Here is a 14067-nt window from a genome sequence, read left to right on the forward strand (position 1 = left end):
CATTTTTCAAAACTGGACCTGAACCAAGGATACCATCAGCTTGTCATAGATCCGGCCTCACAACCAATAACCACCTTTGCCACCCACGAGGGGCTATTCCGCTATAAGCACCTCAATTTTGGGATATCCTCAGCAGCCGAGATCTTTCAAGAGACCATCAGAAGACTAATATCATCAGAAGTCAATACCTTAAACTACAGTGAAGACATCCTTGTCTTCAGAAGATCCAAAGAGCAACATGACAAGGCGCTCCTCGCAATATGCAAGATCCTGCAAGACGCAGGCCTAACACTCAATGGACCCAAGTGAGATGTCAACAAAACCAGCTTGCGATTCTTCGGACACATATTCTCCGACAGACATCACAGCCGACCCGGAAAAGATCAAAGCCATCACCAACCTTCATGCCCCCAGGAACACTTCCAAACTAAGATAATTCCTAGGGATGGCAGGATACTGCACCCGATACCTCCCGAACTACGCCACCACCACTGACCCAGTAAGAGCACTGCTCAAAAACGACGCACCCTTCACATGGGATACATGTTGCCAAGCAGCCTTCCAAACCATCAAAGAAAGCTTGGCCAACCACCGCTAACTGTCCTACTTCCACCCAGAATGCGATACCATTTCACCGTCAACGCCAACCCAGTGGGCCTCGGTGCCATCCTGGCCCAAACCAACCAAGAGGACAGCACCCGACATGCAGTTGTTGCATAATCCAGCAGGGCCCTGTCCCCCACTGAAAAGCCTACTCACAGGCTGAACGGGAGAGCCTGGCAGCCGTATGGGCCTGTAAAAAGTTCCACCACTTTGTGATCGGCAGAGAGTTCACAATAGTCATCGACCACCAAGTTTACTATCCCTATTCGGGAACCCTAAAACGAAAATGCCCTCCCGGAATGAAAGGTGGGGCACAAAGCTCCAAGAATACAATTACTCCATTACACATAAACCGGGGGGAGATGCCAACCCAGCCGACTATCTATCAAGGCACCCCACGGTCAACAACGACAACTCATTAGTCTGTGAAGCGGAGGAATACATTGCATACTATCCACCAATGCCATGCCCCCCACCATCTCAACAGAGGAATTTGCAGCCAGAAGCAGGGCTGACCCCACCATCAAGGCAACATTAGACCTCACCAGCAAGAACAAATGGAAGCACATACACGGAAAAGGAAACGGAGGAGGGGGAGCTGGCAAGAAGGACCTAGCACGCATAGCCAAGATACATTCGGAATTAGTGGCCACAGACCAAGGAATACTACTAAGAGGCAACCGATTAGTAGCCCCAAAAGATTGCTGGAAAACACTAGTAGCAATAGCCCATGAAGGACACAGAGGAATCGAGAACACCAAGAAAATCCTAAGAAATCACGTATGGATCCCCTACATGGAAATAGCAGTATGAGATGTCCTAGTCCACTGCGAGCCCTGCCAGCAAGAAGCGAAAAAGACAAACCCAAACCCAATGGAACTGATGCCAACACCTGAACGGCCATGGCAACGAGTCGAAATAGACTTTTATGGGCCCCTACAAGAAGGAGGATACCTACTTGTAGCAGTCGATGACTATTCACGCTTCCCATTCATCAAACAAGCACTGTCAACCTCGTTTTTCAAAGTAGCACCAATCATAGATGAACTGTTCAGCGAATGGGGCATACCTGCCATCGTAAAAACAGACAATGGCCCCCCATTCCAGGGACGCAAATTCTCAAAACTAGCAGACCACCTTGGCTTCCACCACCAAAAGATCACACCGCTATGGCCCCAAGCCAATGGGATGGTGGAACGCTTTATGGCCATCATCAAACTAACAAGACAAAAGGCCCTCGTGGACCAAATGCCACACCCACAGGCGATCTGTCGTATGCTCAGAAGCTACAGAAACAAGCCGCCTGACGTGGCGGGGCAAACACCAGCCGAACTGATGGTGAAATATAAACCCCGAACCCGCATACCCCATTGGGAAGACTATACTCCAGTTCAGTATGCGGCCATAAGGGAATGAGGCGCCAAGAGAAAAAACGCACGAAAGAGTGGGCCGACAAGAAGAGGAGAGCGAAAGAGCCACAGCTCAACGTAGGACAGACCGTCCTGGTACAGCAAAGGCAACCCAGGAAAACAGACACCTGCTACAGCCCAGAACCCCGAGTGATCACTGCCATCAAAGGGCCCATGATAATTGCCATAGGAGAACCAGATGAGATAACCCGAAACGTGTCATTCTTCAAGAGATTGTACTTGGAGGATCCAGAACTACCGGTCACCACGGCAGAGGAGCCAGATCCCGAAGAGAACGCAAGACCACCGGCCGAAACAACCGGTGAGACCAGAGAATCCCCAGGCAGACCCCAGAGAACTCTACGAAGACCCCTGAGGCTCATTGAGGAAATGTAGCCCTTGAACTTCTATGTTAAGCACGGGGACAGTGTTGTAGGTGAATAAAAGTAAGCGGCCCCTTTAAGGAAGGAGAGCACGCCAGGGCGGGAGGGAGCGGGAGGAGGGCGGAAGGGGAGGGACAGGAGAGAGACAAGTTCAGTTACTGTTGGAGGCAATAAAGGTAAGGTTGATCCCACAGCCGAGTCCTGGAGTTTGTGTATGCGTGCCGAATGAGAGCATAGGGCCTACACTAGAGGCCAACACCGGCGAGGGTCAATGAGCTTGTTACAAGAAAGCTCATTGGCCCTCGCCGGGGCCTTACCTCGCTGAAAAGGCTCTGAAGCCTGTACTTGTCCGCTGCGGCCCTGGGTTCCTTCCCAGAATGGCCGCCATGGAAATGGGGAAGAGACTACACGTAGTCCCTTCTCCCTGCTCCATTATGGCCATTTTCTTCGTTTACTATGGCTGCCACGGAAAGGGAAAACAGACTATGTTTCCCAATCAGCGGCAGACATTTTTATTTTATTTTCGGCCACGAAACGAAACGCTTCTCGCAGTAATGGCCCACCGGCTCGGGGCTTATTGCCTTAATAAAACACAATGATCTGAACTGAACATTCTTTGACAAACTAAGGAGTGAAAAAAATGAATTGCATTGAATTGGAAGGGGCTCTCTCTTTGGCTTCTTAACCTATTTGTATATGTCTGTTGCTGTTCTCCAAGGTGCACACATAAATTGCTTCAATGGTTAATTGTTCTTTAAGGTAGCTGATACTACTTTGTGGACTTTGTGCCTCTTTACCTTTCAGTGCTGCTTCGTTGCTGGTCTGGAAACGGTGCAGGCATTTATGTCTACAAAGGTTTTCTTGGGTACAAAGTGTTACACTGATTCTTTTTCTGAGCATGCCAATGCCTACTGTTTCTGTGGGAGCCTCCATCGCCAAAAGCTTAGGACAAGAGACCAATGAGCCCCAAAGCCAAGATGAAGTGTGTGTGGGGGAAGGGGCATCACCTACACTTTAAGGCCAGTGAGGCAGGTTTGATGTTGGGAAGATACAAGCAAGTTCATGATTCCCTGCCAGAGATGACTGCGATTACTGCTTAAGGACAAACATTTTCACACTTAAAACAAATAAAGCAAACAAATTGAAGAGTTATGGAACAGTTATGCCATTTGAGTCTGATTGTACAGAGGGCCCATACCTGCAGTGCGATGGTGGCATTCCTCGTCTCACAGAGCCCTCGGATAACACTGTAGGTTGATAGCAGCAAGGAGCACGCAGGGTCCTTCACACAGCGAAGCAATGGTGGGAGACAAGGAGGACAAGGTTAGCCATCCCATCTGTGAAGGGTCTAAATGAACTATTTTCAAGTTTGGAGGAACGGGAGAAGGAGGGATTGAGTAATTACACTCTCTTGTAAAAATGTCTTGTAAATTGAATCAAGTAAATAAAAAATGCAAAAATTACTACAATATGCAGAAGATATAGAACCAGTAACAGGCAATTCCAAAGGGCTGATTCTAGTGGGACCAGATGTACTGGCACCCATAGCATCTGGCTCAGGTGTTCACTTGCTGTTTATTATCGTTGGACTGTCCTATACAGCTGTACATTCACATTTGACATACAGGTTTGTCTTCCTTCACAGTTGGCCTTTGGTGCCAATCATTAGAGGTTAAAAGACAAGAGCAGATCTTTAATACACATTAACATGTATGGCATTTCAACATGGGGACATTGACTGCAACTAACTGTTTAGCATGGCCTCTCTCTTTCATTTCTCTGACTGCCTCTCCCTAGCTCCCTTTATCTCTCTCACTCTTCTTTATCTCTCCTTCTTGCTCTCTCTCTGTCTCCCTCACCCTCGTTCTCCCACTCTTCTCTATCTCTACTTCTCTCTCTCTGTCTCCCTCACTCTCTTTCTCTCACTCGTCTCTATCTCTCCTTCTCTCTCTCTCTCTGTCTCCCTCTCTCTGTGTTTCCCACTCTGCTCTATCTCTTCTTCTCTATCTCTCTCTCGCTCTCTCTCTTTTTCTCTCTCTCTCTCTCTCTCTAGGAACACCCCTAAAACCCGCTGGGCCCACATTATGAGAAAACGGATTCAATTGAATACTTGGGGTCAGGCTTTATAGAATATGGAGGGTGGAGGCAGGAAGGTAAAGGTAAAAGCGGAATGGGAATTTGGAGCAGGCCGACGCTTCAATTAGTAGAATGAAAGACTGCACAATGGTACTATTTCCGAAAACTTCACATCAACCAGGATACCTAGGCCCTGCATGCGCCACCAGGACAGGACCTTTCACCTTTCCCTGCACCCGGTCTGTCCAGGGAAGCCCTGCCATAGTCCACACTACTTTAACCGTGTTGTTCTGGCACTCATTCAAATTGGCAATCCTGCACATGCACATTTATGTACACACAAACGGGTTGTTTTAGGATTCAGTGTTCCCCTCTGCCATGGTGCACTTTTGTAAGAACTAGCACTACTACAAAGGTCGGCCCTCCACTGCTATCTAGCACACACTGATCCAGGTGTTGAAAGCAATGACCCACGCAGACCACTACACGGCTCCCTTTTGCACCAGCCATGTATACAGCACCAGGAACAGCATAAAGTTTAAGTCATCTCATGCTCCCACCAGCATATGCCATGGAAGGGGGGGGGGGTGCTGCTATCTGCAACAGGTGTTTGAGAAAACATCATCTTCATTCAAAAGACACTCATTTAGTCTGATTGGAAATGTGATTTTATTTTTCATATTTGTTTTTGTCTGTGCTTAAACATCCCCTTGTGGTTTGAGTTGCATGTGTTGTTAGTCATGCTGACATGATGATTGTAATTAATTACAAACACTTCACTAGACTGTTCTCGTTGAGAGTGACTGCCTCTTCTCCGACTCCGGACCCCCGCTGGCCTATTCAATTTTATGTTTTTATTACTTACTGTGTGTAACCCACGTGCACAAATTCTGTCTCCATTGCAGTTTACGGCTGCGCCAGGCAGCTCGAAGGCCTGCTTTGGGTGTGCTTTGCTTGAGGCCTGCTCCCTCCCCTGTCATCAACACTTCTTTTCGAATATCTGCGCATTGTGCTGGGTGTTGCACCGAGCAACACACCAATGCGCATGATGGCCCATGCGTCTTGAGCATGATTGGCTGCCACTGCCAGCCTGCTACATATCAACAGGCCCCCTGACCCTTTCCTGAGGGGGCGAGGCTCAAGAGTCATCTCCGGGTCAGCCCCGCCCTGCCCCCCACCCAAGGCAGGCAAAAGCAAACTTGATGTAGAGCCCACCCCCCACGACAGGAATTGTTGGTGTTCTCGAAGACAACGTGAAGCTGTCTGCCTGGTGCCAAGCCAGTGGATGGCTGGGGCACTGGCAGGCCCACGACAAAATGCTATTGGTGTATCATCAAAGCAAAGGTAACACTTACTAAGTGTTAACTTTGCTTTGATGACGTTCTCCGACTGACACTGTGTGCATTCTAATCATAATTGCATCCGCTTGCTGATGTGCGGCGAGCTGGTGGCAGGTTGTGTGAGGCAACGTAACAAGTACAACTTCAGTTACAAAAATCCAGACCAGCTCCATGGATATTAATGTGGCTCATAAAACCGGCCCCAAAGTGGCTTCAAGCACCCTATTTCATCAGCCCCATCTAGGCGTCCTCATCTCTGGTGTCCACTGTCAACGACAGACGAAGACAAGGATTTTGTATGTTTATGCCTTTAAGCGTCTGGCTGGGTCAAAAGGAGAGACACCTGTCCCACGCAAGCCAGTAAAACACCATGTGTCGCCTACAACATCAAACCAACCAGATGCTCACTAGGGTTTATTCCTGCAGACAAACTCATCAGCACTGAGCATCCAACCTCGAGCACCTCATCCAAGTTCACCACATCACCACTCTGCCACACCCACACTCTCTGCTTGCGTACCCTGATGCTTATTAAGGCTCACTCGGCCTTCCTACACACAGCCAACTTCACCAATTGTAATTGGTTATTTATAACGTGCTTAATACCCAGAGGTTTCTAAGTGCGGACACAGGGTTCCGATCTGTGTTGCTCCATGTCATCTTGCTTCCAAGGCGAGCACTTTGACCCAGAGCTATCCTCCCAAACTCATAACAATTCATAAGCCAGATGCCATCTTCATCATTGAAACCTGGCTGTCCTCCAACTCCTCTCATGTTGTCACCATCTTAGTCCCACCCGGACACACATCTAACATGTTGACTAGTCCGGAGTGCAGTACATCCATAAACTTGAATTGCTCTGCACCATAGTCCTGTAGGCATTAAAATCTATTACGGTCCTTGCATGTCAATTCCCACTATCACACAAGGAGCCTGCCTCTTTTTGTCTCATGTATTGACCACCTAATCGTTGTGGCACCACTATGGGCAAAATCACTGATCTGCTTTGGTCAAACACTTTACTGACATATTCCTTGGGGACTTCAACCTACCCCCCAAATCCATTGGGTTAACTGAGGACAACAACATATCCTTTCAAAATAATATTTTATTTTTATATCCTGTAATTACCCTAGAGAAATTACAATGTTGTTGTGCTATCCATTGGATTAACTGAGGACAACATATAAAACAAATAATGGTGCCAGAATCAGGAGAGCAACTGAAGGAAAAGGCAGAAGGTAATTACATTAAATCATCAAATGTTTATTATAAATTGAGGTAAAACATCATTTTATACATATTTAATTAATTCATTTCTATAAAACATATCTTAAATCACATGCATTCATACATTCATTCCACTGAAACAACTCTAAAAACAGTACATTTAAATTATTTTCAGGAAATGTGAGACAATTCATCGACATTCCCAAAAGTTAACAAGAACAGATTATTTCGTTCGGTCAACAAAAAATAATTGATGGTATCTAAGACAATCAATTTGTATTTTTCGAATATAATTCCTATGCAAAAAAGGGAATATAAATACATTTCCCATGTTGCATGGTTCACTCCAGGTAGAAAATATCAACTATTAGTGCCCAAGAGGTAAAACTTCTAAATTGAACAGGCTTCTTATTGAATAGTTTCGACTTGATTGATAATCTATGTCTTCATCAGGATAGGGATGAACCTAACAACAATTCTAAAAGAAGAAACAAAATAGAAAAAGCATGAGTAAAAACAAATACCTAATACCTTCAATCTCTCAGTTGCTCTCTTTTACTAGCGATAGTCCAAATAAGGGGAGAAAACAGATCAAATCTCACTCTACAACCCATTCAAAATGGCTGAATGAAGGGAGCATAATCCTATTCATTCAGGCTCAACTACTAGAGGAGCCATATATGATACGTAGGCCTTACGTGCCTTCCGAACCTTCATTTCCCTCCAAATATAAAGGATGAAGGCATTCACTATACTAGAAAAGACCAATCATTTTCTCAAACTGGAACACTGTAATTTCGTGCCCCTTAACTTAGCCTGATCTGGCTATCCGCTCCCTCCATGTCTACATTTAAATATTGGATGAGATCGTACCTGGAACCCATACAAGAAATGGTTACAACAAGAAGGTTGAATGGTCTTCAAGCAACCAGGATTTCTTCTGAATACAACATTCCTATATGTATAGGCAAATTCTGCAACACAAAACAAATTATAAATTATAAAACAACGAACAAACGTGTTCATGTGGCCGCTAAATTGACCTCTGAATTTAAATATGCTACACTATTAAGAAAATAGATAACAGTAACATATAGAAGAGACTCTTACGGGAGTTGCCTCAATGCCAAGCAGAAGCGTATCCTTGGCTTTGTTTACGCCAAATATTCAAATTAATTGCAGTCACCGGGTTTTGTCATCAATTTCTTAATCATCCGGCAGTAGAGTGGCAAACATCACTCTTTCTCTGAAACACAGACGTAAAAAAGTTTTTTTATATATATGCCGCTGTGAGTACCTTTTTAGTTGACTAGACAGGCTAACAAAATCTCGCGAGTATTCTCGCCTTCAATATGGCCATTGCTATTCCATATATACTGTTTTGATAGCTGAATCGACTAAGTAAAACTGATGTTACTAGCGTAACGCGATAAAAAAGGGGGGGGTCCCTGCTTGCCAACGCTTACCTCGCATCTGGTGGGAAAATCTCTGACGGCCTCCGTAATGGCATCCAGCTAAATGGGAAGACTCAGTGTAGAACAATTGTGTCCTTTTTATCCCGGAAGTCTCAATGATACAAACGACGGACTAAAGTCGCAGGTGAGCCTCAAATGACACAAACGAAGGACCAATTTCGCGTGTGGGGCTAGATGTAGAAGAATGAAGGGGAGAACAACGGTGCCCCTTTTATCCCGGAAGTCTCACCGATACAAACAAAGGACTAAAGTCGCAGGTAAGCCTCAAATGACACAAACGAAGGATCAGTTTCGCGTGTGGAGCTAGGTGCTGAGGAATGAAGGGGAGGAATCAAGCAAGTCAGCTCCTCCCCCAGCCGAGCTGCACGCTAAGGCCGGCAACGAATACCTCTCCGTGCCCCAGCAGAAATAATAGACAGAGTGCCGAGATAAATTAAAGGGGCACAAAACCAAGAAATCCCAGTGTAAAAAATACAAAGGAGTAGTGAGATGTTATAAAAGGACTATACACAAAATATAGAGGGCGGATGCCCGAAACCCTAACTACACTCTAAATGGAAACAGTAGTGTGTGTGATACACCAACACTTCCTATGGCCATTATCGGCCAAAGAAGATCTTTAAGGTATAGACAGAAAGTCAAGCACCGATTCAGTAAGGAGGATTGAATAATGATGGATCTTAACTCCATTCCTCCTGCTGATTCAGTCCTATAATCAGACTATTAGTATGGTATATCCACCACTGCTCTTTTTGCATGAGCCGGGCCGCCACATTAGCCCTGTCTGTACCGACTGCTTTTTCCAACACCCACCATTGCAGGTCTTCAGAGCTATGGTTGAGTTCCAAAAAATGCGTAGTCAAAGGGGCATTGTGTTGTTTTGTTCTAATCTTAGACCGATGTTCCCCTATACGTAATTTAACTGGTCTCGTAGTCTTACCTATATATGCCTTCTTACAGGGACAAATTATAACATAAATAACATTAGTGCTAAGACAAGTAGTGTGTTGTCTAAGTTTCCAGTCTCTTCCGTGAATGTTCACAATAGAGGTAACTGAGGTGCTGGAACAGTTACAACAATTTCCACATGGGAAATGTCCAACTATTGGAGGCATACCCCAAGAAGACGTAATAGAAATTTGAGTCTCTTGAGGATGATTCCTGTCTGCTTTAGATACCCAGTTTTTGATATTCTTGCCTTTCTTGAAGGCATAAATAGGTCTGGGTAAATTATGCATATTTAATTGAAGTAAATGCCAATGGTTAGAAATAATTTTCTTAATTTGATTGTGCTGAGTATTAAATGTAAGTGCACAAACCAATTGGTCATCCTTCAATTTCTTGTCTTTTTTTGTGTCTTTTTCCAAAAGAGTTTCTCTATGCTGATAACGTGCTCGTTTTTTACAGCGTCTAAGGAGATGTTTTGGGTATCCTCTTTCCAATAATCTCGCTTCAATAATGGAGGCTTGCTTGTTGTAATCTTCTATTTTAGTACAATTCCTACGGGCTCTGAGAAACTGCCCGTACGGGATATTCGATTTCAGAGACTGGGAGTGGAAACTCTGGTGATGCAGTATCGTGTTCCTATCTGAATCCTTTCTATATAAGTCCACTACCAGTCTCTTATCGTCCACTTTTATCAACAAATCCAAAAACGCAATCTCTTGGTTACTAGTTTGGATCGTGAATTTCAAATTGGGATTTAAGTTATTAATCCAGTCGAAAAAGGCATTATAATCCCCTCTCGTACAATCCCAGATAATGAAAATATCATCAATGTACCTCTTATATAATTTCAGAGCCGATTTAAATGGATTAGAGTCAGTAAGAATGTTAGATTCTTCGAAATCCCACATGTATAGAGTGGCGTAATTAGGGGCAAAGGATGCCCCCATTGCTGTCCCCTTAATTTGCATATAATATGCGTTTTTAAATCTGAAAAAATTCTTGTTAAGGGCAATCTCTAAAAGTTCTGCCAAAAACTCACTGGGCACAGAAATAGTGTCCGTTCTGGTTTGAAGAAATCTCTTCATTATCCCAATTGAATCCTCCTGTGGGATGTTAGAGTACAATGACTCAACATCTAAAGTGATTAATATATCATTGTCCTTACAAAAAGGAAAGGACTCTACCATCCTAATAACGTCCGTAGAGTCCGAAAGATAAGTAGGAGTGATCTTTGCCAAAGGTTTAAAGAAAAAATCTAAATATTGGCCGATAGGTTCCAAAATGGAACCACTTAAGGACACAATAGGTCGGCCCGGAGGAGAGCTCATGTTTTTATGTATCTTAGGTAACATATAGATGAGGGGGGTCCGAGTATTGGTGGGTAATAAAAAATTAAACTCTTTTTGAGTAATAATACCTCTTTCCAATGCATCTTTACCCAATGTCTCAATTTCCTTCCGGATCTTAGGCGTGGGATCGCCTTGTAGTTTGACATAGACCTCTTTATTTTCAAGCTGTCGCATGACCTCTTGATCATATTTCGAGGCATCCCAGACTACAACGCCTCCACCCTTGTCGGCCTTTTTTATCACAATCGTTCTGTCTGATTGTAGTTGCTTAAGTACTGCCCAGTCTTGTTTGGTAAAATTAAAGCACTTTTTGGCCGAATTATTCTTGTCCTTGCTCTCGTAAATAGCGTGAAAATCTCTAAGCACAGCTTTCTCAAAGGTCGCTGTTTCTTTAGAGATCATATTCAAAGACGGAGTGAACTTAGAGGGGGGTTTAAAAGGTGTATTGGGACTAGGTGTCAAAAGAGGGACCTGAGTGTTACTAAAGAAATCTTTGAGTCTAATCTTACGAAACAAGCTCCTTAGTTCAACTTCAACTTCCATTTTACTAGGATCCTTCATCGGAATGAAAGAAAAACCTTTTTCTAATATCGACACTTCGTTGGGTGTTAAAACCTTATCCGACAAGTTATACACAGCGGAAGGGGGACTTATCTTCTGTACGCCCTCCTTCTTGTCTCGAAAACGTTTCCTAACGGAGGGGGGCCTGTTTGAGGTGGAGGAAAAGGGAGTTCAGGGGGAGGATAAGGCTGCATCTGCCCCTGAGGGGCAAACCTTTGTGGGTAAAAGTAAGGAGGATATTGAAAAAAGATGTTTGGTCTTCCTCTCCTTCCTCCCCTTTGCATACCTCTGCCCCGTTGTCTCTGATTATGTTGAGTCCCTCTCCTATCTTTTTGAGACCCGTCTCCCTCATCTGATGAGGTGTCTGAAAAGGTAACCTTCTTACGAGTAGGTATACCTCCTGTGTTAGTATCAGGGTCCCTCCAATTGGCCGGGCCCTGGTAATCCGTACTCAGGTACGGATATGCAGTTTCTTTGGAAAACTGTTTTACATCTTTAATAAGTTTTTCCATTTTTTTCGCTGTAGTGATTTTGATAAAATCAGTGACTAGATTTTCAATAGTCTCTAATTTTTCTTTTATATTCATAATGGTATTATCGGCCTTGAACGCTGCTTCTGCTTTTTCGATCTCTTCTCCGATTACTGTGCTTTTTTTCAAGGCTGTATTTATAGTGAGCATCATCCAGTCCCTGCTACACTTAGTGCCTATTCCAGAGAAGGCATTTTTATATTCCACATCGTCTACGAAAAGGCAAGGCTCATTACGAACCAATAATCCTGTGGGAATAATATTCTTCTTTAGATATTCCGTAAGGAGATGGCTATGCATTTCTGTTCTAAACTTCTTTTTCTTAAGGCGAAGAATACTATCGCTGGAGATGTTAAGAAAATCACCCGTCACATTGTCTAACTGTAGTTTATCAAAAAAAGACGGGACCCTAGTAATCTCCGCCAATTGCTCTTCACTAAAGGAAACTGAATCCAATGCAGACATGGTGGAACTTCAAGTCAGATCAACTAAAAAAGGCACAGTGGAACAACTATATTCCACTGTCCAATAGGAAAGACTGCTAAATATCAAGCAAGACTATACCTATACTGATATCTCCCACACAGCAAAGTGCTGCACATAGTAAACCAACAAAGAATGGTGGGGGCCTCCTACAACTGGCACCTGGAGGTGAAACGGTATATATAAAACAAATAATGGTGCCAGAATCAGGAGAGCAACTGAAGGAAAAGGCAGAAGGTAATTACATTAAATCATCAAATGTTTATTATAAATTGAGGTAAAACATCATTTTATACATATTTAATTAATTCATTTCTATAAAACATATCTTAAATCACATGCATTCATACATTCATTCCACTGAAACAACTCTAAAAACAGTACATTTAAATTATTTTCAGGAAATGTGAGACAATTCATCGACATTCCCAAAAGTTAACAAGAACAGATTATTTCGTTCGGTCAACAAAAAATAATTGATGGTATCTAAGACAATCAATTTGTATTTTTCGAATATAATTCCTATGCAAAAAAGGGAATATAAATACATTTCCCATGTTGCATGGTTCACTCCAGGTAGAAAATATCAACTATTAGTGCCCAAGAGGTAAAACTTCTAAATTGAACAGGCTTCTTATTGAATAGTTTCGACTTGATTGATAATCTATGTCTTCATCAGGATAGGGATGAACCTAACAACAATTCTAAAAGAAGAAACAAAATAGAAAAAGCATGAGTAAAAACAAATACCTAATACCTTCAATCTCTCAGTTGCTCTCTTTTACTAGCGATAGTCCAAATAAGGGGAGAAAACAGATCAAATCTCACTCTACAACCCATTCAAAATGGCTGAATGAAGGGAGCATAATCCTATTCATTCAGGCTCAACTACTAGAGGAGCCATATATGATACGTAGGCCTTACGTGCCTTCCGAACCTTCATTTCCCTCCAAATATAAAGGATGAAGGCATTCACTATACTAGAAAAGACCAATCATTTTCTCAAACTGGAACACTGTAATTTCGTGCCCCTTAACTTAGCCTGATCTGGCTATCCGCTCCCTCCATGTCTACATTTAAATATTGGATGAGATCGTACCTGGAACCCATACAAGAAATGGTTACAACAAGAAGGTTGAATGGTCTTCAAGCAACCAGGATTTCTTCTGAATACAACATTCCTATATGTATAGGCAAATAGTCCTTTGTTTGTATCGGTGAGACTTCCGGGATAAAAGGGGCACCGTTGTTCTCCCCTTCATTCTTCTACATCTAGCCCCACACGCGAAATTGGTCCTTCGTTTGTGTCATTTGAGGCTCACCTGCGACTTTAGTCCGTCGTTTGTATCATTGAGACTTCCGGGATAAAAAGGACACAATTGTTCTACACTGAGTCTTCCCATTTAGCTGGATGCCATTACGGAGGCCGTCAGAGATTTTCCCACCAGATGCGAGGTAAGCGTTGGCAAGCAGGGACCCCCCCCTTTTTTATCGCGTTACGCTAGTAACATCAGTTTTACTTAGTCGATTCAGCTATCAAAACAGTATATATGGAATAGCAATGGCCATATTGAAGGCGAGAATACTCGCGAGATTTTGTTAGCCTGTCTAGTCAACTAAAAAGGTACTCACAGCGGCATATATATATAAAAAAACTTTTTTACGTCTGTGTTTCAGAGA

The 14067-nt window shown here is 43.5% G+C and overlaps 1 protein-coding gene across 2 annotated transcripts in view; it reads right to left on the reverse strand.

Annotated features, from left to right (window-relative positions):
- Positions 1 to 14067, reverse strand: part of LOC138447681 (adhesion G protein-coupled receptor E1-like) — a 927425-nt gene that overhangs the window by 388887 nt on the left and 524471 nt on the right. For both annotated transcript variants that reach the window (XM_069603948.1, XM_069603946.1), the window contains one exon: positions 3594 to 3677. In XM_069603948.1, coding sequence (XP_069460049.1) covers positions 3594 to 3677 — 84 coding nt within the window. The remainder of the gene's footprint in view (positions 1 to 3593; positions 3678 to 14067) is intronic.

Source organism: Ambystoma mexicanum, chromosome 3q (assembly GCF_040938575.1).
Source record: "Ambystoma mexicanum isolate Mex_15411 chromosome 3q, UKY_AmexF1_1, whole genome shotgun sequence".
NCBI classification, from domain to species: Eukaryota; Metazoa; Chordata; class Amphibia; order Caudata; family Ambystomatidae; genus Ambystoma; species Ambystoma mexicanum.